Consider the following 27,560-nt stretch of genomic DNA (forward strand, 5'->3'; position numbering starts at 1 on the left):
AATTCGTGGCCTATTAGTTTCGCTAGTAGGCCTTCGTGCCAGACTTTGTCAAATGCTTTCTGGATATCGAGGAAAACCGTTCCTGTGTCTCTTCGTTTGTTGAGACCTATGGTGGCTTGTTCTATGAATCGAGTGAGCAGTTGTGGGGCAGAATGTGCGTTCCTAAAGCCAAACTGCTCGTTGAGAATTATACCTTTTTCCTTGATATGCCCTATTAACCTTTTCAGTAGTATTTTCTCGAATAGTTTACTGAGGGCGTCCAGAAGGCTGATGGGCCTGTAGTTGTTGGGGTCTGACTTGTCTTTGCCTGGTTTTCCAAATACGAGGATCCTAGCCCTTTTCCATTGTTCAGGGTAATATTGGAGTCTGAACATTGCATTGAAGATGCTGGTAAGTAGTGTTAGGGCTTTGTGAGTTAATTTCTTAATTATTATATTCTGGATCTCGTCTGGGCTGGCGCCTTCTTGGAGTTAAGATGACCTATAATCCACTTAATTTCGTGTATATTTGTCCTCTTAACCTCCGGCTTAGGTGCGTTTTCAAGGAATTCTGCTACCTTTGCCTCAGTTTGCCTAATGAAGGCTGGGTCAGATGGTATTTCGTTTGGAGTGAAAGCCGCCTCTATGGAGTCCGCTATGATTTCGGCTTTGTCACGGTTCTCGTATACCGGGCCGTTAGGTCCCTTGATGGTAGGGATGTTGTGTGATTCTCGCGTGAAGTGTCTCGCTAAGTTCCACACTGGCCTGGTGTTGGTGTCGAAAAGTTTGAGGTGGTTGTTCCACTTTTCCGACCTGTATTCCAGTAGTTGAGTTTGTATTTCCGTGTTTAGTTCGTTTTTCATCTCGCGGTCTTCGTCTCTGTGATGTCGAGCCCAGTTACGTCTGTGGCTGTTGCGCCTGCGTATTAACTCTTTTATGTGCGCTGGAATCTCGAAAAGAGGTGATTCTGTGTGTTTGCTTAGCGGTATGCTCGCAGTTGTGGCTGTTTGAATTGCTTCTACGAGGGTTTTGACTGCTTCGTCAATTTGGGCTGTGCTATCTATTAGCATGCCTTCGCTTCCCTGTAGGAGTGTGTCTAGCTTGCGTTCGAATTTGCCCCAGTTGGCTGCTTTATAGTTGAGCCGGCGCCTGGGGTTTTTCTCATATTCCTCTGGGTCTTATATCTCACCTAATTTGATCGAGAAATTTCACGATGTCACTGGAGGCAGAACATTCCCGCTGAATCTCAAGGAAACTCGCATGTAAGCCGGCCGGCGAGAACAATACACGGGAAGGCCGGCCCCATCGCACAGACCGGCTGGGAGATTCCAGGTCGTTTGAGTCACCAGCCCCTTCCTGGAAATACCTAAAGGAGCTACCAAGGGGCTGATACGTAACAGTATGCACAAAAGTAAATTTGTAAGGATAGAGATGCAAGTCTTTTCTGATAATGTTTCAATACGACAATCTCTTAATTCCCACTTGCACAGATAAATGGTGTTGAGGTTTCGTCGGACTTCGTTCCAGGCTTCCCTTCACGCCATTTTGCTACCAAGTTCCACAAATCGTGCTTCGTATAACACTCTACAATGAACAGAGCACCATTTCGTGTTTCATTCAACTGTTGACTAAACACGCCTGTTCCTCTCACTCATTCACATGTAATGACACAGCGAAGTACCCGGGGAGATGCGCACGCGTAGACATGAGACAGCAACCGATTGGTGCACCGATATCACGGTTTCCAGCATTTCCTGTGATGGGCAGTTATCCTATTCATTAACAAGGGTCAATTCCACGTCAGTCTTGATAAGTTTTATTTTGACCATTCTGTATAAAATAAAAACTGTTTAATGTTTTGTTTTTTTCATACTTCCAGATAAACTGCAATGGAACTTCCAATTACACTAGTGACCATACTGATATGTTCAGTAACCATCGCCAATGGTGCCAACATTCTAGCACTTTTGAACATACCATCACCAAGCATACACCTCTGGAACAGCGTTCACCTCACAGCCTTAGCCGAGAGGGGCCACAATGTAACCGTTCTAAGCACAAGGGCTTTGAAGGAACCAGTACCTAACCACACTGACATCGTGCTTGAAGGAATATACGAGTTCTTGGAGCAACAAGAAGACTACGTCATGGAAGATATGAGCGACATGTCTCCATACACGTTGCTAGCACTGTTCACAGGGTGGATGAAGGGCTTCTGTCAGTTCTCCATGGAGAACAAGGGAATGAAGACTCTCATGAATTACCCAGATGATTTCAAATTTGATTTAATAATATTTGAACCTACAAGTGGAGAATGTCTTTTAGCAGTTGTGAAGAAATTCGGGTGAGTACTTATAATTTTACCAGCCGATGTGAAATGTGAAAACCCCTGTAATCCATGGTGCAAAATCAGAAAGAAATGGTGGCGGTGGGGGAGGGGGGAGAAGGATCATAGGGCTTAACTACTATTGTTTATTTCAGACAGCACCCGTCGGGAGAGGTGTTTAATTCACCTGTAAGTAAATTAACCTCTTCCCCACAAAAATGTATATTTTAAATCTTTTTGTTTGAATTATGTTGTTAAAACAAGGATGATACATATTAACAATTTGTTCCAATTAGCTGAGAGACTGTCCCTTTATTAAGAAAGGTCAGACGAGGGCGTGATTTGCCCCGATTTATTGCTTTATTAGTGGATCCTTCCTCTATCAGGGCTATGTGCTGACTGAAAGAATTTGTCAATTTGTCAGTTTGTACACTCCTTATTGTCCTGTTGGCTACCTATCGGAAACATACCCTCTCCAAGAAGTACAGGAGTGGTGTAAGCTTGAGCTACTTGTAGAAGGGCTTCAAGTAAGTTATATTTTTACCCGAGTCTCAGATGGACTCACCCGTGCATAGTATAATCATTAATTTAAGCAATATATTTTATGTGTTCTGCATTTTCCTCCCCCCCCCGTCCCCCCCCCCCCCCGCGCGAATTCGCACCCTGCTGTAACCTTTTAATTAAAGATGACTTGGAAGCCGGCACTTTGCTTTCACTCACGGCACTGACTAAGGCCGTGTACTTTGGGAGGTTCTTAAGGAATTCCGGGGAGTAGGCTATAATTTACAGCTTCCCGATTTTTAGATTTTATTTCAAAAGTATTTGAAGAATATACTGCTCAAGACACTAAAAACGAGTCGGCAAATATCCCAGTTTCACAGAATAAATAAAGCATTCTTTCATTGATTTAGGGATACAACATGGGAATTATAGGAATATTAGCAAATGTACCCGTGTTTCGCTGCGCTATTCTACATTGTACACGGATATCGAAGTAAATTACTATACACGCAGTCCATAAGATTTTTTAAAAATTGCATGTCTTTTAGCGTTATCCAAGAAACAGAATACGTTGTTTCTAATGTAAAGTGCGAGTTGCGGAGTTGTGATGTTAACGGAAGGCTCACTTGCCGACTGCCATTCACAATCGAGTTTGGAAGTTTGCTCCCTTGTCTACTGTGCGGTTACAATTGATTTGGCGAGTTTCCTTTACAGTGGTAGGTCCCCTTTCCTACTTCCAGACACAATCTGGTAAGGGAGTTGTGAAGAAAACTGCCTTCTGCCAGTCAAATCGAGAAGGGAATTATTCACTACAATGGTAGACCCTCTTTATTAATTCCAGTTGCACAGGAGTTGGAGAAGGACCCCATTCCTATTGCCTGTCAAAGTCGATGTGGGGAGAATCGATCACAATACAGACGCCCTCTTGCTGACAGTCAGTATCGATTTGTACAGTATCTATATATATAAAAGCAAGTCGGGCTAGAGCGATGTATATATAAATATTTAAAAATGAAAAAAGACGTGAATTAATGAGGCACTTCCAGAAATCTCAGAAATTTGAAACTTGGTACGGGAGAAACTGATGACCCCAGGATCCCTAGAAAAATCGGAAATTCTCAAAATTCCCTAAAGGGGGCACGCCAGGGGGGGGGCTCAAATTTTGGACTCAGCATAAGAACACAATCGTATAGTATATCCAAAACGATAACCTATAGGTTTCGTGGGCTTAAAAATTTTCGGGAATTTCCTCATTTTTATCCCCCATCCCCCCGAATCAAGATGGCGGCACAACCTGCCAGACGAGGTAGACAATTGAAATTTGGTGAAATTATAGCTTTTGGTCCCTAACCGACGGGAAAATTCCAAGATGTTCAAATTTTTCACTTTTTACCCCCAAAGATATCGAAATATGGAGGCAATTTTAATGACTGTGCAGACATTCCTTTTGAGCTATTTTGTGGCTAAACGGTAAGTCGTATCACAAAACGGATGGCACAACGTCGCTTCAATTCGGAGTGATCTACAACTTTGGTCCTGTGACATTTTGTCGTATCTCTCTCCCTTATACGTTAAATTTGGCCGTATTTCTGGATTGTTCGTTAATTTGGTGATTTTTACACGTATATTTCATTGTTTGACACACTTATAAGAATGATAGGATCATCACGTTGGGTGCGCACATTGGCACGATTAAGGGACATATGTGTACCAAATTTCATGATTCTAGCTTATACATGAGTAGGCAAAAAGTAATGTAAAATGTTAAAAATGCACCCAAATTTCACCCTATTCAAAATTTGAACTCAATTTACCCCCTTAATGTGGGAGATACGAGGATATGGTTTAGAAACAAACATGTAGAGCGATAAATGAGGCGTCTGATGGCGCAAACCGTTTCTTAATATCATATACCGTTTAGGAGATATGAATCTCGAAGTGGGAGTCTGCACTTTTCAACGTGCTCATGCTTATCCGTCATCTCTATATATAAAAGCAAGTCGGGCTGGAGCGATGTATATATAAATATTTAAAAATGAAAAAAGACGTGAATTAATGAGGCACTTCCAGAAATCTCGGATATGTGAAACTTGGTACGGGTAAGCTGATGACCCCAAGATATGGCCAGAAAGTTCGTCTTATCGTACAATCTGTTTTTCGATTTGATGTACCGTTTAGCAGCAGTTATTCTGTAAATGATGGTTAACATCCTTATACTTCCGTATGACGACTATATTCTTTCATTGACGTCGATTTGTAGCAATCGAGAAAGGGTTTGTCTGCCATTGGTATTAAATACATTGCAAATCGATAGTGACTCTCAGAAGGAGGACTTCTGCTATTGTTTTCAGTCCTCCCCACATCGACTTTGACAGGCAATAAGAATGGGGTCGTCCTCCATCTCTTGTGCACTATTTTAATGCATAAATCCCTTCTCGATTGGACTAGCAGAACTCTAGGGAGCGTGTCTTCCATTTTAAATAAATTGACCCGTCTAAAATGTGACTGACGATAGGCATAGTGGCCTGCTAATTATAATGGAATCTCACCCACTCGGTGTGACTGGCAGGAAGCTGACTGGCATTAGAAAATGCGTCTGCCATTATAAAGATAAGAACGCAACTCACTTTTGACTGGCAGTAAGGAAGGTCCTTGCAAATAAAATAAAAGTTCCTCAACTGTAATCTATCTGAAAGTAGGAATTGGGGTCTGCCATTATAATGAAACCTCCCCAAATCGATTTTGGCCGCGCACTAGGCAATGGGGTCTGCCGTTAAATGAAAATTACTTTCTTCGTTGTGAATTGCAGTAAACAAGTGGACTTGCCGTTATCATCGCAATTCCGCAAATCACACTTTCATTGGAAACAACGTCTGTGGTTTTCACAATACTGATTCTCGGATAAAGCCAAGACAAACCCAATTTAAAAATCTTATTCACTTAATGTGCTCTAATTTACTTCGATATCCGTATACAATGTAGAGTACCGTAGCGAAGCACGGGTACATTTGCTAGTTAATTATAATGGCAGACTCACCCCTTTACAAAAACAATATAAATATAAGTCACCACCTTATCAATACAAAATTTATTCACATTCAGCTAGTAAATATGGTCAAGACCGGTTTCGACCCCTAGGGGGTCATCTTCAGTTGACATGCATAAAAGATATATTTTACAAAAACATCACATATAATGATTAAAACTTAAATTAAGTCCAACTGATCATAAATGTTGGTATGTATGTCTTGGTACATTTGAGCTATTGTATGTGTCAATCCTAAGTTTCCCAGCATACAGTGTCAAGGTAAGTAGTTAACTAATATACATCATCCATGAAATTACATGCTATTTTTCATGTTATCACTATCTAATTTGGGTTGTACAATGTGGAATGAGATATACATACATTTGTGTAAATTAATAGTAGTAAGTTCAGTAATATACATTAAAAATTGGTTCTTAAATTACATTAATTGATTATTGATCAGTCATATGAAAATGTAGAATTATTGGTTTGGACACTTGTGATTAAAATATTAGTATGCAATACCTTGTTGGCATATATCTTAAATACTAAAGTATCAGTTTATAAAGCCTATTATTGTTATTTTATGTCTTGGAATAGGGTTGAACTTTTAGAAAACTATTTGTTTTGTTGAGCATAGGCATTGGATAATCTTGTTAAATTGGACACATAACTAAAACAGTGGTATATATATACCTTGTTAAAAATACATTGCATACATTATTAATGTGTGGTGGTATATATACATTGTTTAGGGTAAAATGAGGTTAACGAAGTTTTCACAACAGTATTTGATTAATTATGATGTTCCGATATAATGGGTCCTTAAAAATACCCCTTCCAGATCGCTACAAACTGACTTCAGTGAATATACATATATATCGACATACGAAAGTATATGCGCGTTCACAATATTGCAGACCTTCATTTACAGATTAACTGCTGGTAAACGGTACGTTATATCGACAAACTGATTGCACCATAAGAAGCCTCTTTTAGCGGTATAAATGGTAGATGTTATGAAATTTTCTGGTATCTCCTCTATTTATGGGTTAGACTGAGTTAGAAACGTGGAACAGGGGTAAACTTGGGTAAGGTTTTTACACACTGCATTACTTTTCGGATACTTATGTGACAGCTAGAAACTTAGAATTTGGCTCACATATGCTACTGGGAGAGCTAATGTTCGTGGCAAATTTGATGGTTCTGTCTTTCTTGTAAGTGTGTCAAACTATGAATTATACGTGTAAAAACTGCAAAATTTACGCACAGTCGAGAAATACAACCAAATCTAACGCGTAAGGGATAGAGATACGAAAAAAAGTCATAGGGCCAAAGTAGTAGATCACTCCGAATTGAACTGAGATTGTGCCATCCGTTTTGTGATACGACCTACCGTTTAGCCACGAAATACCTCGAAACAAAGGTCTGCATCGTCATTAAAATTGCCTACATATTCCGATATTTTCCTGGAATAAAAATTGAAAAATGAAAACATCTTGGAATTTTTCCGTCGGTTACAGGCCAAAACCATAGTTAAATCATACCCAGCAATCATATATACAGTATTGGTATCCTACTAATTGCATCTGAGCTACGGGCAGTGTCCGTCCTGGCCCCTCTCCAGCTACTACGGATGATACAAATTAAAATAATCAGTTTATCTTTCTTCTGAAAAGTTTAAATATTGATTTATTTAGTTTCGCTTCATACATCTTTCTTGTCCACTTTTGTCTTGCCACATTATTAAAATGCAAATTATGTTTTCTATTTGTAGGTCACCCCCTGTCGTGGCAGTGAGCAGTTTCAGCCATCCACACTGGTTAAATGAATACATTGCAAATCCAAATCATCCGGCGTATACTCCCCATTTATTCCTGACCTACACCGATCATATGACGTTCTTTGAAAGACTACATAACGTCATATTTTACTTATATACGAACTATATGTGGCATATCAAGACTTTACCTGAGATAGACGGTAAGCATTGTTAGCACTTCTCAAATATCAGCTTATATTCTTCACCATTTTATTATACAATAGACTTGGGAGTGGAAGTTCACTTGAAAACGAATTGTCGCAATTCTCGAGTTTCTAAGATCAGTTTTAAGCGGTCTTTCAGTCCGTCAATACATCAAGTCTCAAGATTATTTCAGGCGATCAAAGGCATTTATTTACATAGTATGAAGCTATTCTATTCGTACGGGCTGTTTGCTTTAGAACCTCAACGCACTGCCAGAAAAAAATAAACTGAAAAATGATTTTATTCACTGAACGTATATTCAACAAAACCTTCAGAAAACATATATCTACTATATCTGTATGCAACCATTATAACAAAACATACAGCTTCTAAAACAGAAAAGCGCGCCCATAATCTTGTATCTTTCCTATTCGTACAAGCAAACTGAACACTTGGAATAAACAAAAAATAAAGGGTTCCTGGAACATGTTAGTATATGGTGGAATGTCCCCTAGACTTATTTATATGCTCCTTAGCGAATGTCAGTATAAACCGTCTGTTTTTTCTAATTACGCATGGCCTTTTCCGAGGTATTCTTCCGTAGTACCCATGCCGATACAGGATCCGACGGATGGTGAAGTTGCTGATCTTTTTTCCAGTTCGTTCCTCCGTGAGTTGCCTCAAAGCTGGTGCACTTCATTTGGAATCAGATTTTATCAGCCGAACGACAAACCGTTCTTCCCTTTCAGTTAAACACTTTCTCCTGGGTTTTCTTGGCTTGTTCTCAATAGTGCCTTTGTATTTAAATTTATGAACCACATATTGCACCGTAGAATCTGTTCTATTGACCAGCTGTCCAATCTTTCGTAATGACAATCCTTCAAGTGCCAGTTTAAAAATATAGGGCCGATTGCAGAAACGGTGTTGGCTGCGTTGGTTACCGCATTGCAGAGACGTTATTTATCACTTAGACACTGTCTAAAACCGATGTTCAACCGGTCATGTTTAAACACTGCCGAGAGCAATGTCTAACTTCAAATGAGAGGGGTGAATCATAATCAGAGGTATGTACCATGAAACATGTAATTTGTATTATCATGTTGAGACGATTCCGGGAAGAAAGGTTAGTCCGACGGCATCTCGGTGGGTCACCCGTTGCTAAATCGCAGCAATTCATTTGACATGTACTGACTGGGAGATAGATCTTAAAATAAGGTTTCGCTTTTCAAGAAACTTGTTTCTTGAGACTGACGAAGGGACAGTCCGGTAACTGTCAAATTGAATACAATTCTTGGCAACCGATATATGTTATTATATACACGGAGTAATTTCCATGGAATTATAGGTCACTTCGACTACATACATGTGAGAATTACTTCTCCCAATCGTCAGAAGGCTGTCACATACAACAACCGAGAGGGATTCACTTATATTTACTGCCAAGTAATCACACATAATCGTGAAACTTAAAAGTAGCTTGCATGTGGTTTTTATGTATATAATCGTATTTTTCGGCAACTATACAATTGTGTGGATTTTAATATTTTAATTTTGATTACTCACTGATGATGGAACTAAGATTCCGAAAACCGGTTTTCAATTAAAATATTTTAATATGTGCTGATATAGTCTGTTATTAATTTTAATAAGTACAATATACTGACCGCCTCTGTGGTGTAGTGGTTAGTGTGATTAGCTGCCGGCCCCGGAGGCAGGTTTCGATTCCCGGCTCTGCCACGAAATTTGAAAAGTGGTACGAGGGCTGGAATGGGGTCCACTCAGCCTCGGCAGGTCAACTGAGTAGAGGGGGGTTCGATTCCCATCTCAGCCATCCTCGAAATTGTTTTTCGTAGTTACCCACTCCTCCAGGGAAATGCCAGGATGGCACCTAACTTAAGGCCACGACCGCACCGCTCCCTTCTCTCGTCCTTGTCTATTCCTTCCGATCTTCCTATTCCCCACACAAGGCAGTAAGGCCTCATGGGCGATGTACTGGTCCTGCTTACCAGTTGTATCCCCCTGACCCAAAGTCTCAAGCTTCAGGACACTGCCCTTCAGGCGGTAGAAGTGGGATCCCTCGCTGAATCCGAAGGAAAAACCAACCCTGGAGGGTACACGGATTACGAAAGGAAGAAAGAATAATATTACTACCTCAGATTAATTTTTAGTATCTAAGAAAACAATATGGCATCAAGAAGAATATTATAATCTGATCTTTTTTTTTTCTTTTCAGAAATTGTAAAGCGCTACTTAGGACCAGCAGGCGCCGTTCCAACCGAAGAATTACGTAAAATTAGCATGATGTTTGTCAACACACACCCTAGCTTTGATTACCCACGACCTTTGCTGCCTTCATTTATTGAAATCGCTGGCATCCACATCAAAGAACCACAACCACTTCCAAAAGTAAGTATTACAGTTGTTTACGTTGTAAACCAATTTAATCCAAATTTAAAATAGAAAACTCCAAATATCTGATATCAACAGAGAACATCGCACAGTGTTCCTATGTGCACAAAATTCAAGCGATTAGTTTGTGCAAAGACACACCCCTCGCATCGCGATGGAATCCTAAAACAAAGGTTTCTAAGGTTTGTTCATTCGGTATGAGCTTTATTAATCAATTTAGCCATTCAGGTAGAGTAATAAACACCTTGGTCCACCTCTATGGTGTAGTAGTTGGAGTGATTAGCTGCCACCCCCAGAGGCCCGGGTTCGATTTCCGGCTCTGCCACGAAATTCGAAAAACGGTACGAGGGCTGGAACGGGATCTACTCAGCCTAGGGAGGTCAAGTGAGTAGAGGGGGGCTCGATTCCCACCTCAGCCATCCTCGAAATTATTTTCTGTGGTTTCCCACTTCTACTCCATCCCGGGAGGGTACCTAACTTAAGGCCACGGCCGCTTTCTTCCCTCTTCCTTGTCTATCCCTTCCAACCTTCCCACCCCCCATAAGGCCCCTGTTCAGCATAACAGGTGAGGCCGCCTGGACGAGGTACTCGTCCTCTACCCCAGTTGGATCCCCAACCAAATATCTCACGCTCCAAGACACCGCCGTTCATGCGGTAGAGGCGGGATCCCTCTCTGAGTCCGAGGGAAAAATCAACCCTGGACGATAAACGGATTACGAAAGAAAGACAGACAGAAAGAAAAACACCTTGTATTAAGCCGAAAGAGACTGTTTGTAGACTCTACTGGAGAATTACGTAGGAAGTACTGCTTTGTCATTTTGCTATTACAGTAAGGGAATTTAAAGCAGATTTCGGATCTGCAAAGAGTTTGTTGCGAACGAATGCATATTACGTGTTTTGTAATTATTTTCAGAGACCTTATGGGTGTTATAGAGTGGAGTTTTCGATATATGAAGGGTTTATAAAAAACTCGAAAGTATTTTTCAATACGCGAAGTAAAAACTCAACGTTTATTTCACGCTGGGGCACAAGAAACCGAAGTCCAAATAACAAACTAATATTTTCCTGAAAATCAATGAAAAAAAAATGAAATGGCGTATGGCTTTATTAGTGCCCGGAGATCCCAGGACGGGTTCGGCTCGCCAGGTGCAGGTCTTTTGATATGACGCCCGTAGGCAACCATCAATGAAAACGTGGCAGTGGCTGGAAGAGGAGTACATCCTGGTAAATGTTCCAGAGGTTCCACGAGCAGACACTTGCTTACAATCTTGTTGGTTACATTCGATGCGGGGAGAAATAAGAGCAGGAAGTAGCCTGAAAAAACGCCCTCGTGTTCATCCTAGAAACAACGGAGCGGCTGAATTCTCCCCAGGTTTCTAATTCCACAAATGAAACAGTTCAAACCGAAAATCAGCAGCGTCGATTGGGAATTAGAAATGGGAGGGGATGCACACAAATGTATAGACAACAATAAGTACCGGGGTTTGTGGGATATAACAGGCGGAGGTAGACAAAAATTGAAGGAAAAAAATAGCTACAAAATAGTAAGTAAAGGTTCAGTCTATCAACTTAACTACGGTAATAATATATTTTTGATATTTTCATCCAATACCGTAATAATTAAATTTTCACCAAAGGAACAGTAGTTGCACATGTACCACAATTAAACAGAAGTATGGTGTGATTATACAATTAAAAATCATTTAGTATTTGACTACACACTTAACAAAGTAAAAGAGACTGGATAGAAATACACAATGGCGCCGACTTTGAGGGAGCAAGGCGTTTTCTGCAGAGTGATATTTTGCACACACACCCCCCCCCCTCCCAAAATAAAATCTCCTTCTAGATGTCAAGTCCCCTCAAAACGTGGAGTTTGGTAGTCTCCGGAGGCTGCTAAGGCGTTAAATCTGGAGAAGGTGCTAGATGGTTTTATATTTTTTAAATGAGATTAGAAAGCGGGCATTCCTTCAGAGAACTACATTTCTCAATGGAGACAGTTCAGGCGGTTCATCTGGTGGCAGAGCTTTTCACATTTCGTATTATGAAAAGCTTAATATACAGTAACAGGACATTTATTAAGAAAATGTATCTATGAAGCAAGTTCTACATTTTTTACTTGTGATTATTTTCGATAGCTTCGTATAAAAACACTCCTTCAAAATATTTGTAAATCAAGTCCTATTTTTCTGTTTACTTGTGAATATTATAGACAACTCAGAACGTAAGACTCGTTCAAAAATGTACTTGAGAGACGGCTCTATTATTGTGGTTTGTGAGTATTGTCATTAAATTGGAATGTTTGTGTTAATAATTGTTCCTCATTTTGACATGCCAATCAATCAATCAATCAATCAATGCTGATCAGCATTTAGGACAGTCGCCCAGGTGGCAGATACCCTATCTGTTGTCTTCCTAGCCTTTTCTTAAATGATTTCAAAGAATATAATAAAAATCTTCCGGGCTATTATGCCGTTTCTTCCAGACGTCGCCAGCGGGATACAGGAGAGCGTATCTACACTACGCCACAGAAGATAATTACCGCAGCAGTAGTCGAAACGTCTGGAAGAAACGAGAGGAGTGGACCACGGCATAATAGCCCGGAAGATTTTTATTATATTGATGACACCAGCCGTGAAAGCTTTCATACTTTAATGATTTCAAAGAAACTGGATATTTATTGAACATCTCCCTTGGTAAGTTGTTCCAATCCCTAACTCCCCTTCCTATAAACGAATATTTGCCCAAATTTGTCCTCTTGTATTCCAACTTTATCTTCATATTGTGATCTTTCTTACTTTTAAAGACACCACTCAAACTTATTCGTCTACTGATGTCATTCCACGCCGTCTCTCCACTGACATCTCGGAACATACCACTTAGACGAGCAGCTCGTCTTCTTTCTCCCAGGTCTTCCCAGCCCAAACTTTGCAACATCTTTGTAACCCTACTCTTTTGTCGGAAATCACCCAGAGCAAATCGAGCTGCTTTTCTTTGGATTTTTGCAGTTCTTGAATCAAATAATCCTGGTGAGGGCCCCATACACTGGAACAATACTCTAGTTGGGGTATTACCAGAGACTTATATGCCCTCTCCTTTACATCTTTAGTACAACCCCTGAACGCCCTCATAACCATGTGCAGAGATCTGTACCCTTTATTTACAATCCCATTTATATGATTGCTCCAATGAAGATCTTTCCTTATATTAACACCTAGATACTTACAGTGATCCCCATAAGGAACTTTCACCCCCCCCCCCCAACGTAGTAATTAAAACTGAGAGGACTTTTCCTATTTGTGAAACTCACAACCTGACTTTTAACCCCGTTTATCATGATAGCATTGCCTGCTGTCCACTTTACAACATTATCGAGGTCATTTTGCAGTTGCTCACAATCTTGTAACTTCTTTATTACTCTGTACAGAATAACATCATCTGCAAAAATCCTCATCACTGATTCCACTTCTTTACACATATCATTGATATATATAAGAAAGCATAAAGGACCAATACAAGTAATAGCAGGAAGTCAAAGAGAAACTATATAGGGACTACTTGGGATACCAACACCATAAAAAAAAATCATTAGCACTCTGTGGTTATTGCACAGACACCACATGTCACTAAAAGATTTTCCAAACATGGTGCAATCAGTCATCTCCGGTCTTAGTAATGATTGCTAAGGCTAAATATTTCACCTTGACTTTGCTTCCAAAATTCCCGATGCTCACACCTTTGACGTCCCTTTCCTATTCTCTAATAACTTTGCCTAGAAGTAAGTTAAACAGAATAGGGGAGATGTCGTCAACTTGACGAACGCCAGTACATATTATTATTAATCCATAGGATCTACAAGTGTTCCTCGACGAGGCCAAGGAAGGAGTTATCTACTTCAGCCTGGGCAGTAACGTTCGAAGCGACAAGCTACAGGAAGATAAGAGAAGAGCTCTCCTGGAAGCGTTTGCCCAACTTCCTTACAAAGTTCTGTTGAAATGGGAGTCGGATACTTTACCTGGACAACCCAAAAATGTTAAAGTAGGAAAATGGCTACCACAGAAGGATATTCTAGGTAAGCAATGTTTACTAGCAATAGTTAATGGCTTCACGGTCAATAACCTGTAGTGCTTCGTCCCCGACCCCATAGTTTGGGGAAAACATATTGCCAAGGGTGTGTGAATAAACGAGAGTAATGACGGGTCGAGTCCGCCTCTGTGGTGTAGTGGTTAGTGTGATTAGTTGCCACCCCCGGAGGTCCGGGTTCGATTCCCGGCTCTGCCACGAAATTTGAAAAGGGGTACGAGGGCTGGAACGGGGTCCACTCAGCCTCGGGAAGTCAACTGAGTAGAGGTGGGTTCGATTCCCAACTCAGCCATCCTGCAAGTGGTTTTCCGTGGTTTCCCACTTCTCCTCCAGGCAAATGCCGGGATGTTACCTAACTTAAGGCCACGGCCGCTTCCTTCCCTCTTCCTTGTCTATCCCTTCCAATCTTCCCATCCCCCACCAAGCCCCTGTTCAGCATAGCAGGTGAGGCCGCCTGGGCGAGGTACTGGTCATCCTCCCGAGTTGTATCTCACGACCCGATGTCTGAAGCTCCAGGACACTGCCCTTGAGGCGGTAGAGGTGGGATCCCTCGCTGAGTCCGAGTGAAAAACCGACCCTGGACCGTAAGCAGATTAAGAAAGAAATGACGGGTAGATATTACCCTTGCTCTAAATGGACTATATTCTCCCTGCCAGGGTTGGTGCTGATCCTTCCTTATTGGGTAATAATGAACAACTCCTAACGGGTTGTAGACCTCGTATTTTTTAGTGAAAATGAAAGGGAAAATTCACAGCCTGTTTCCAGCCATTCGACCGGGTCAGGAATGGAATGGAATGAATGAAGCCCCCATCTAGCGGCGAGGATAGGAATTATGCCAGCTGCCGAAGCCTCTCTCCTGGGATCTGTTTGCTTCATAGATGAAGATACCGGTGCGCTTTCTGCACTCCTCTGTCGGTCTGTAATGAGTGTGTGATGTGTGTGTCATCACGCAGTTTTGAGTCAGTTTAGGTAGTTTTATAAGTTGTTAATTATTAGTGAACAGTAAAGGTGCAGGTGTAGGTCACCCATCCAGTGAGTGACCACGCCCGATGTTGCTTAACTGCGAATACGCAATTCTGTTTGTGTCATTATAATTGTGTTTTAGCTGTATGTGTGTGTTTTGTGTGTTGTTGTGTTTATGTACTTTAGTGTGTAAGTGTCCAGGGAACTAAGCTTCATTCATGTGTTGACTGGCACAGCATTTAAAGTATACGATGTGGCTTGCTCTGCATGGTTAACAATGCAGGGATCGCACTCCTCTGGGGAAATGATTATTGACCGATAGATGAAATGATATTGGAGACTGTTGCTAGAATTAAAGATGTCAGGGAAAACCGGAGTAACCGAAAAAACAAAACCTGTCCCGCCTCCACTTTCTCCAGCACAAATCTCACATGGAGTGACCGGGATTTGAACCACGAAACCCAGCGTTAATAGGCCGACGTGCTTCCGCCTGAGCCACGGAGGCTCGTATTTTTTAGTAACTCTTTTATATCGTCCATTGTTACTTCTTGATGAACGCAGTACTTTAGCATCTGTTTCTGGCCACACGCTATAGCAAAATGTATTTTAAAATGCCTCCCACTGAAGAATCAATCTCATAATTAGCTCCTGAGATATGGGCAGTGCTAAGTAGTAATGGCATTCAGAGTGCCTGAGAACGTACATATTTTGAAACTACAGTACAAGTCGAACAAAGGCTGAAACACGCTGCTTAGCCGATACTCTTCTTCTTCTTCTTCGACAACCCAATGATTAACGATGAAAAATGCTCACAACTCCGCTGTCTTACCCCTTGCAAAATAACCATTACCAGGAATACCGTAGTCATCATATTTGGCCATTTGTTTTTCAATGTAGTTAGATGAACTTGAAGATATAATCAACTGGAAACACTTGCACTCACTATAGCGGACGACGAGACTACAGCTGATCTCATTATTTCATTATTATATCTCCAGGACTGCCAGCGATAGTATTCGAATTCACCATCTCCCGAATGCATCAAAGATTATTTACAGAGAGCTTGGAAATTAAAAAAAAAAACCAAATATTTCGGTCATTTTTCTGAAAATATATGGTTCTGGAAACTCTTAGTTAACGATTCAGTAAAGAAAACGGCATCTAACTTTATTTTGTTTCCCAAATGTATAGTTTTACACACTGAATTTCATTTCAACCTGTAATATTCCATTTAACTTTGCAAAGCCTTCATGCTAAAGATATCATAGTTATATCAGAAAATCAGTGCATAGAATTTACTTATATAATCATATATACTCATATAATCATGCTAGGAAACCATCCACTAGAAACTGTGGGAAACTTTACTTACCTCAGCAGTGTAATATCTCTAGATTCACTAGCCACAAAGGAGGTGGCATATAGAGTGCAGAAGAGCTCTCACGTTTACCAGCAAGTACGAACACTCCTCTGGGATCCCAAAGTACCAACAAAATCAAAGCTGGTGATGTTCAATCAGTACTTCATACCAATCTTAACCTACGGTATCGAAACCTGCACCCGTCACTAAGAAAAACTCATCAAAGTTGCAGGCATCTGAGATGAAGTTCCTTAGGTCCACAATTCAAAAAACCAAACTGGACAAGTTAAGGAGTGATGTGGTTAGAAAGGAAGCTGGGATTGAGACGACATTGTTGGATCGGGTCAGCATGTCTAGACTGAGGTGGTTTGGGTATGAAATGAGGATGGAGCCAATAATGACAGCTTACTGTATGTTAACTTGGAGAGGCATGTGGCAGGAAAACGGATGGTGGGAAGACCAAGAACCCATTGGATGGACATCGTAAAGATGAACATTGCAGATCGGGGAAGGACACTGGAGGACGTCATTAACAACAGAAAGTATCTCAATAAGACAGAATGGAAAATGCTCCCCAACAGTACCCAGGAAACTGTAAAATGATTAGGATGATGATAACAGGATCAGATAACGCTTCACCTATTCTAATTCTCTGAATTCTATTGTTTAGAAATACAGCCACCCATTCAGTCACTCTTTTGTCGGTACCCATGCCTTAGATAGGTCAATCGCGATACAGACCATCTGATTTCCTGAATCCAAGATATCTGCCATATCTTGCTGGAATACTACAAATTTTCTCATGAACAATTTACTGCTAAGCCACTAACATTTCTGCTAACATGGTTATACATGACGATGTACGATAATACGGTAATTTGCGCGAGCATTCAATCTAAGATCTGCTTTATTATCCTAAGATCTTGTCAAGAAATAGATTTCATGTCCGCAGATCTGCCTGTAAATAAGAACCGCAAGCAACAGTAAACAATGCAATATTATACATTATTAAACACAACATACCTTAACAATTTAATCCAACCGGTCAAGTACAGCGTGTGGTGTAAATAAAATCAGCATATCACCTTCATGTCAGGAGGCCAAAAAGTCGTCACACGCTCACACGCTTTAGCTGGGAAAAATGAGTTCTGAGTTCTTCACTGAAGCATTCGAAAAAATAAAAACAACTTTTGTACACCCAAATTATTATGTTTTGAGAATGACTACGAAAAACTACTTTCCCTCCTTTTCTTGTGCCACCCGAGCTTTTATTTGCTTTTCTTAGCGTTAAGTTTAAGAATTATGATAAACACATAAAGCACCAATATAATAAAACGCACAGTACTTTCAGGAAAATCATATACGCTAATTTCAACACTTCTAAAAAATATATAATTGGTTTTGTTAATAGCAGTACTGCAACTCCTCCCGACACGGATGAAGAAATAGACTGAACCAGCACTCCGTCACCGTAAACAGGGATATCCGATAATTACATCAGAACGTGAGGAAGGATATACGATAAGTAACACTCAGTTAATTAATAGTTTATAAATCTCACATAATGCTGATTAGAGAAACTTATGGTCTGCACAAGCACGGGTTTAATACAACAGCAATAGCGAAAAATAAAATAAAGACAAACAAATTAATTTATGGCCAGGTTCATGATGAAGATTACAGTAGTCACATATTAGTCAGTGAATCATGGGCAGCAGCTGAGTGGCCTAGCAGCGTTGCCAATTCACAAACACAAAAAGTAATAAACTGCATTCAAAATATAGCTAAAAGTGGCTAAAATTTTAGACTGAAATAGCTTAAAAAAAGGCTAGACGAACTCGCCCAATTATTGAAAAATATGGTCTCTTCATCCTGCTCTTAGTCTCCTACGGCACTACTAGAGGTAGCAGAGGATACAGTAGAAGTATTAGAAGCACCCGCGAAAGAGTATGCTGCTGTGGTGCCAATTATTTTAAGCACACTTGTAGGAAGTTTGTATGAATGGCCAGCAGCCATTGGTTCTTCCGGGGCCAAAACGTACAAACAGAATGGCATCTAATGTTTGTGTCGTCATTCTTTTTTCTTGATTTTACAATATTAACGTGACCAAAGACACGTTCTACATCAGGATTTCAATATGCTAGTCTTAATAAAGGAAATACCAAGATTACAAGTTCTTGATAGGGATTTTCTTCCTCCACCTCAAAATTCAAATATTTTGCTATTTGGTGTAAGTTAATATTTTTCCACTGGGTTACCATTAAGTCTATATTATCACAAACAACACCAAGACTACGTGCGATATCAATAACTGAAGGTTGCAATATGAATACTAAAAATATTACATTCTTGTAGAACAGTATATTTAAAATCATTGACAGTAATGGTGTTGATTCCTTTCAGCTCATCCAAACGTACGTTTGTTCATCACTCACTCCGGCCTACTGAGTACACAAGAAGCCATTTACAGAGGAGTACCTATAGTGGGTATTCCATTTTTCGCTGATCAGCAGACCAATATCCACAAAGCCGTCATGCATGGCGTTGGATTAAAACTTGCTTATAAGCATATCACAAGAGAGACTGTTCTGAAAGCTATACGTACTGTGCTAGATAATCCAAGGTAAGTTGTAAAGAAAATTAAAAATATCAGAATTATTTTATTTCTTTAAGATAAGCAGAGTGAGTCGGCTACAATGTGCATCTCAAATTACATGTAGTTTAACATATAGAAAATACGTTGTAATTTTGAGCAATGTTTCCAAGGGCTCATAATCAAACAAACAGTACTTTTCCGGTGTGTCAATATCTGTCGAGGTAATGGTACTTTGTTTTATTATTATTATTATTATTATTATTATTATTATTATTATTATTATTATTCCGTGCTTATCTCGGACTCAGCCAGGGATCCCACCTCTACCGCCTCAAGCCCAATGTCCTGCAGCGTGAGACTTTGGGTCGGGGGATACAACTGGGGAGGAGGACCAGTACATCGCCCACGCGGCCTCACCTGCTATGCTGAACAGGGGCCTTGTAGGGAATGGGAGGATTGGAAGGGATAGACAAGGAAGAGGGAAGGAAGCGGCCGTGGCCTTAAGTTAGGTACCATCCCGGCATTTGCATGGAGGAGAAGTGGGAAACCACAGAAAACCACTTCGAAGATGGTCGAGGTGGAAATCGAACCCCACTCTACTCAGTTGACCTCCCGAGGCTGAGTGGACGCCGTTTCAGTCCTCGTATCACTTTCCAAATTTCGTGGCAGAGCCGGGAATCGAACTCGGGCCTCTAGGAGTGGCAGCCAAACACGCTAACCACTACACCGCAGAGGCGGACTCTTTGTTTTATTTTTAATTTTCATATTGTCATAGATAACAGGTAAAGTACCGAGCTCGATAGCTGCAGTCGCTTAAGTGCGGCCAGTATCCAGTAATCGGGAGATAGTGGGTTCGAACCTCACTGTCGGCAGCCCTGAAGATGGTTTTCCGTGGTTTCCCATTTTCACACCAGGCAAAAGCTGGGTCTGTACTTTAATTAAGGCCACGACCGTCCTAGGCTTTTCCTATCCCATCGTCGCCATAAGACATATCTGTGTCCGTGCGACGTAAAGCAAAAAAATCACGTAAACGTGGTTATGACGGGACAACAATATTATCTTGACGTTTAATATTAACCGTTGACCTGGTCATTATGTACCTTTAATATTGTTTTCCTTACTCATGTTATGTTATTCCCCAATAAATAAAATTTTGGTTATTTTGAAACACTTAAGTGGCATTGGTTAAAAAGTCGCGTTTTAAATAATACTGTGTTATCACAGTGTGAGCATTGGAGTGAATACCTAGTTACCAGAAGCGAGTGAAGGTCCTCTATTTATCATCAGGTTCAGGCTTCATGTGTAGCGCGTGCTTTGGCTGCCATCGGTGGACCGTCCTATCCGAACGAATCATGTTTTGAAGACATTCCATTTCCCCGAGAACTACTTCTTGGATTTTAAAAATAATCACACTAATGAATTTACAGTGTCCATGACTCTACTGTTAGGTGTAGAAAACTAAAGCCAGTACCGTTACCTCTGCAGATGTTGACTTCCTGTAAACGTACTGCAAGTTCGATTATAAACACTCTTGTAACAGGCTTTCGATTATTTTAATGGCTAATGAGTTATTTGAGGTGAACATCTCAGCAATGGTGTATGTGGATGATCGTGTCATTGCAATAAGAACTAATTATCCGGGATGGAAGTTTCTCCGCCGCCAGGATAACATCTCTAGTAGATTTTGGCAGGAGGAATGAACACTACTAAGTTCCGTGTCTGTAGTAATAATTTTCAAGAAATAATGGTTGCTCTGCATTGTCAATTGCACCTTCGGTGCTATACCATTCCCGTATATCTGGGAAGCAGGAGAATCATAGAAAAAAAATGTTATACGATACTTGAAGTAGCAAAAAGGAGAATTCTCCTACAGATACCCCCATAAATATTCGGCCACTCTGATTTGTGACACATTTTTATTGGGTAGTTATTCTTACACTATAATAATAACAACGTATAATACAACGAAACATGTAGGAAAACATAATAACATGTTCCACAAACTCTTCTGACATTTATTTATTTACTGCGCACTACAGGATTTCCAATCCCAATTACAGTGGCAAATGTTTACGCATGTTTTTTCTTAATGTTTCAATCAGTCTAATAACCTAATATCTAAACTATTCTAATATTATATTTACGTTGAGAAATAAATATTACATATCTAATCCTGACAAGAAACAAATATTTGTACGCCACCTGTTGTACAAAAATAAAAGCAATAATTCCAGTACCGCCTCAAAAATATTCGGCCACTATACAAAAAGCAACATAAACTCACTCATTTCACAACCTTGTTACACGTTCAGTACTTTGTGGGGCCACCTTGATGTTTTATGACCTCTTCCAGTCGATTCGGCATACTGGCGATAAATTTCTTTATATAATCAGGGCTTAATGCCGCCCATGCTTGTAGCAGTCTCCTCTTCAAGTCTGTGAGGGAACTTGGCGGCCGCAATTGCAGAGCTGCCCTCATTTGACTCCACACATTCTCGAAGGGGTTCAGGTCGGGTGATTGTGGTGGAGTCACCAAAACATTAGGGCAGTTGTACAGCAACCACTCCCTGACCCTGTACGACTTGTGCTTTGGGTGAACATTGGGCATATAATAAGACGATTCAAAAATGAAGACAGAATTGATTCAGTTCCCCAGACCGGCAGACTAAGAAGGTTGACAGAACGACAGGAGCGGTTTGTACTTCGGAATGTGAAACGAAATCCGAAAATTAGTGCCCCGCAACTACTAGCAGCTGTTTTAGAGGAGTGTGGAAAGGGTGAACTATCTTGGTAGAATTTGAAAGCTCGTTGTAAATCAAGTTTTTCCGCAGATTGTCACAAATTCTTTTTGAGGATAGCCAAATAGCCCTCATTTGTCGAAGTATATTCTATGAAAGTCAGTGCACCAACCCCGTTCGATGCAACACATCCCCACATCATCGCACTTCCTCCACCATGTTTTACCGTTGCTTGTAAATTGCTTGTTTTCCGTTCCTCGTTACGTTTCCGCCACACATATTGCTTTCCATCGGACTCGAAGACGTTGAACTTTGACTCATCAACAAGTAACACATCCTCCCAGCAAGCACTGGGTTTGTTTACATAGGTTTTCGCGAACTCTAGCCGCTTCTTTTTATTTATCGCAATAATGTATGGTTTCCTCCTAGCTCTTCTCCCAAAGAACCCATTCCTTCGCAGTGCTTTTCGCACGGTTTCAGTACCTACTTTCTTTCCACACTCCTCAAAAGTACTTGCTAGCAGTTTCGGGGCACTCATTTACGGATTTCGTTTCACATTGCGAAGCACAAACCGCTCCTCTCGTTCTGTCAACCTTCTTGGTCTGCCTGTCTGGAAAACTGAATCAATTCTGTCTTCATTTTTGAATCGTCTTATTATGTATGCAACTGTTGTTCTGCTTATGTTAAGCATGTGCGATATCTTTATCTCGAGCATGATGGAATATCACGAGCTGGCGTTGTTCAAACGTGGTATAGTGTTGTCTTTTGCTCCCCATTTGATACCAGTCCGCAATACTTCAGCAAATGACTTCGGCACGACGTGTCTTGCGGCACCGCGCTACTGAACTGAACGTTTTTCAACGCTATCTGCCCTGTCGCTGTCAACGAACACAGCGGCAATCCCGACCTATCCGAGTGACCGAATATATTTGAGGCGTGTCATTTCACCCATGTGCGCAATGTCCTTTCTTTTACTGCATACTGTACATCAATGCCCCGTGATTCCTCTTCGGCAAAAGCAACCACATGTAGTTCCATGACTTGGACACATTTGTTTTCACATTCTGCTCATGGCTGCGGTATTGTCATCACTTTTTCGCCGATTTTATCAGTGGCCGAATATTTATGGTAGTGCTGTATATACTTGCCAGAGACCCACTAGCCCTCCTCAAGAAGTATTTCTACGGACGGGGACGAACTCCGTAATTCAGAAAAGGTCGAGGAAGTGTCCACTAACTCCCTTACCCAAATTCCGCAACTTGCCTTTCAGGTAGAAAAACAGGAGCGTCCGGCTAGCTTGTAGTTGGCGGCAGAAAAGAGCATAGTAGAGGTCAATCTAGTGCCGAGAAAGTACGATACTGAAAAGTCCTGTTACACGTGGAAGACTGTGATACTGAAGATGGAGAACGGTGAAAATGCAATGTATAGTGAAAGGGGTCAGACACTCCTACTTCATAAAAAATCACATTCAGACATGATAGGAAAGTGAAATCTACTGGTGAACAGGCCTGGAGATGCTTGAAAAAGAACTGTAATGCCAAACTTTCAACACTGAGGAGTGATCATGTTTTGTCCAGACGTGTGGGAAATCACACTCATGATCCGTCTTGAGTAGAGTACAAGCAGAATGTTACATTCGGCCACATAAAGTCGACCCTGGTTCCGTACCAAAAACTGGCAGCAAAACCAAAGAATGACATCCAGAAGAAAATTGTGCAATGGAAATATGGCGAAATGGACGGATTGCACTTTTTGAAATGTGTTTCGTGCAAAGTTTTAATGTTATCGTTGCGGTAGATTAAAAATCTTCTGAATAAAAGTACTTGCAATTGAATCTCGTTATTATATAACTCACTGATGTGTTGCGGGACGTGGTCAAAAGAAAATCACAGGCCTGTTGCTAGTTGCGAAGTTTATGCACTGCTAGTAAGGGTAGTTTTGGGCAAGTTGCGCAGTTCGGGTGTTGAGCAGGTAAAAGTTGCGGACTTCGTGTGAGCCAATTCCTACTCATAGAGTGGCGAAAAAATATGTCCAAATACCATGAAATAAGGAATGCAGAATACGGAAATTTTGGCAATATATTTGATTGATTAAAGGTACAAAACTACAGGTTAATATCCGCGTGAGAAAAGCCATCGCAAATGTGCAATGCTGGTTCATTAATAACCGGTGTAATCGCCTGACTGATGAATGCAGGCATGCAAACTTGCATGTATTGTATCGTACAGGTGCCAGATGTCAGCTTGTGGGATGTAGTTCCATCCCTGTTGCTCCTGATCGGTCAATACGGGAACGGTTAATGCCGGTTGTGGATGACGCTGGAGTTGTCTTCCAATGATGTCCCAAAATACGTGCTCGATTGGGACAGATCGGGGAATCGAGCAGGCCAAGGCAACATGTCGACGCTCTGTAGAGCACGTTGGGTTACAACAGCGGCATGGGAACGTGCATTATCCTGTTGGAAAACACCCCCGGGAATGCTGTTCATTAATGGCAGCACAACAGGGCGAATCACCAGACGGACGGACGGACGTACACATCTGCAGTCAGGGTGTGAGGGATAACCACGAGAGTTCTCCTGCTGTAATATGAAATTGCTCCCAAGACCAGAACTCCCGTTGTAGGTCCAGTGTGTCGACGCCGCAGACAGGTGGAATGCAGGTGCTCACTTCCTTCTAGGCAACACACGGCCATCGCTGGCACCAAGGCAGAATCGACTTTCATCGGAAAACACAACGGACCTCTACTCCATCCTCCAATGAGCTCTCTCTTGACACCACTGAAGTCGCAGATCGCGGTGGTTTGGGGTAAATTGAATGCACGCCGCAGGGCGTCTGGCTAGGAACTGTCCTCCAAGAAACCGATTTCGAACAGTTCGTTGCTTCACTGTGGTGCTAACTGACGCTCAAATTGCTGCTGTAGACGCAGTCCGCTGCGCCAAAGCCATACGCCAAATACGGCGGTCCTCCCTCTCGGTGGTGCCATGGGGACGTCCGGAGCCCGGTCTTCTTGGGAGCGTACTTTCTTGGGACCACTGCTGCCAGCACATATGCACAGTGGAGACATTCCTGCTAAGTCGTTCTGCAGTAGCACAGGAAGGAAAATCTACCTTCACGTAGCCCAATTATGCGGCGTCGTTCAACCGCAGTGAGCTGCTGATACTGGCCTCCTCGTCGTAAAGGAATTCTTGATCCACTCACAGTCACTTCGTCAAATCTCACAGGTAACTAATGCTCTCGCACAGTACAGCCCGTATTTAAAGCGAACCTGATGTACGATGTCACGGGGCCGCTACTAGCACTAAGCTAATGTGACTTGCGGGAAATGTGAATCAACGTCATCTTTCAGATGTATAAACACGCTCCCTTCTTGGTGTTTGGATATTTTTTCCGCCAGTGTAGAAGAATTAGAAGCAAGACAGTGTAAACCTCGAAATGCGACCATTATCTGTGTTGCTAGTGACAGGCTGTGATGAAGACAATGTTCGTACTGCCTCCCATAGAGCTCACATCTTGTCTGACCACAGGGCTGCCGCGTGCCGACCAATAGTCTTGTCACTCGCCGGACTTACCCATAGCAGACCAATGGTCTTGTCTAGGGGACACTAGAGATCTCTTCATCACTTAACGGGGTTTATAGCTTCAGGCCCCACTTTGCTTGTCATACAAATGTGGTCTGTCACTCAGCAGAACTAACTAAAGCAGACCAATGGTCCTAATCTAACCAAACAAATGGTAATTCATTCGCCTGACCTGATGTAAGAAGACCGCTGGTCTTGTCCGCACGAAAAGAAATGCAGATTCATTTCAGTTTTGTCTACATTCGAACGTAGAATGCGCAGCTGTGTTACGTGGTTTACTGCGTCGACATTTGTAAGTGTAGTGCATTGTGACGTCATCTGAGCAGCGCCATTTTTGGCGGGAAGGGTATGGTAGCGTTTCGGCAACTTCTCTGCTATACTTGGGGACAAAACATGACAGCCTCAGTTCCTGGAAGCGAGCTGGAAGCCACCAGTCGATCCCACCCTGCTGACATGAGGAGTTCTAAGCGTTCCCTGATTGGTGTGGAGATGTTGCCAAGTCACTTTTTTCACACTCTTCAGTCTTTATCCTTTCTTCATGTCGAGTGCAGTCGACGATTTGGCAACTCCGGCTGCAGTAGACGTTGTAAATCCTGTTAGCCGCTAATCGACACCGGACTGTCGCTGGAGAGTAGTGGTGTGAGGTGAGGTCGTCGTGTTTTGTCCCTAACAAGGAAACATCGGCAATGGGTTAGTCGCCGATCGCGATTAAACTTGGAAAACACATTGAGGTACACGTAAAAATGATGTCGGCATCAATTTTGGGTGCCAACATTCATTAGAGCGTTAACTACGGGGCCTAAAAGTTGCGACATTTCAAATTCCGCGCGATCAGCGATGAATATCTGCTGGCCAATGCTAAGCTGGCACACTGCGTACTTGGAGACACGCCTCTGCACCTCCTCCCCTCCTCGCTCCAATTGGTTCTCCAACCGCAGCCGGCAAGCGCGGGAAGAAGGGAAATGTGCGGTGGCGAACCAATTGGAGCGGGCAGGGGAGGAGGTGCAGAGGCGTGTCTCCAAGTACACAGTGTGCCAGCTTAGCATTGGCCAGCAGGTATTCATCGCTGATCACGCGGAATTTGAAATGTCGCAACTTTTAGGCCCCGTAGTTAACGCTCTAATGAATGTTGGCACCCAAAATTGATGCCGACATCATTTTTACGTGTACCTCAATGTGTTTTCCAAGTTTCATCGCGATCGGCGACTTACCCATTGCCGATGTTCCCTTGTAAGTATACTCGCGCCAGCCAGCTGTGGGGTATCCAGAGGCTAAGTGCTTGTGTCATACGTAAACAACACAACGCCTAGTGCCGTCTTCCCCTTAGCACATCTCGGCCCCTCCACTCGCTGCCTGAGCTCGTGCAAGGCACACGACATTGGCTCCAAGGTTGCAAGATGTAATTAGGCAAGTTACGCAGTATTTCAGACTTTATTTATGCCTAAATAAGTGCATTTACAACAGCAGTCCGACGTACTGTTTTTAAGACAACTTCTACATTAAAAATTTGATTTTTTTTTTCTCCAGTTCAATGGTGCTTTATCCCAGGAAAGTGTCATACTTGTTTTGTTACATGTACTATGTGGAAAAATCTTACGGATTATGACGGTACCGTTACCTTCCATCCTGCACATTTTAAGTACTCTTCGTCATCAACATTTTTCAAATAAACATAAACCATTGTCTTTTTTGTTACAGCTACGCAAAGAACATGCAGGAGTTATCAGTAAAATTCCGAGATCAGATCGACAATCCTCTACAACGCTTCATCTTCTGGTGTGAATACGTTATAAGACACAAAGGAGCACATCATTTACGTTCTGCAGCCATGGACCTAGCTTGGTACCAGTATCTACTGATAGATGTCATAGTCACCCTCGTGGCAGCAATACTAATTCCTATCCTACTTCTATGTTACTGCTGTAGAAGAATGTTTTCGAGAAAACAGCCGCACATGAAGATAAAGAAAAATTGATTTTGTAGAGGGTATATTGTGTATATATTGACACTGTAAATATACGTTTGATTACCA

General features: G+C 41.7%; 1 protein-coding gene across 1 annotated transcript; it reads left to right on the top strand.

Annotated features, from left to right (window-relative positions):
- The first annotated feature begins 1,715 nt into the window (after positions 1-1,715).
- LOC136883122 (UDP-glycosyltransferase UGT5) lies at positions 1,716-27,560 on the top strand. The gene is made up of 6 exons (XM_068229759.1): positions 1,716-2,322; positions 7,611-7,816; positions 10,033-10,205; positions 14,058-14,280; positions 19,018-19,237; positions 27,227-27,560. The coding sequence occupies exons 1-6, from the start codon at positions 1,868-1,870 to the stop codon at positions 27,501-27,503; spliced, it is 1,554 nt and encodes a 517-aa protein (XP_068085860.1). The 5' UTR covers positions 1,716-1,867; the 3' UTR covers positions 27,504-27,560.

The sequence above is a fragment of the Anabrus simplex genome, chromosome 11 (genome assembly GCF_040414725.1).
Source record: "Anabrus simplex isolate iqAnaSimp1 chromosome 11, ASM4041472v1, whole genome shotgun sequence".
NCBI classification, from domain to species: Eukaryota; Metazoa; Arthropoda; class Insecta; order Orthoptera; family Tettigoniidae; genus Anabrus; species Anabrus simplex.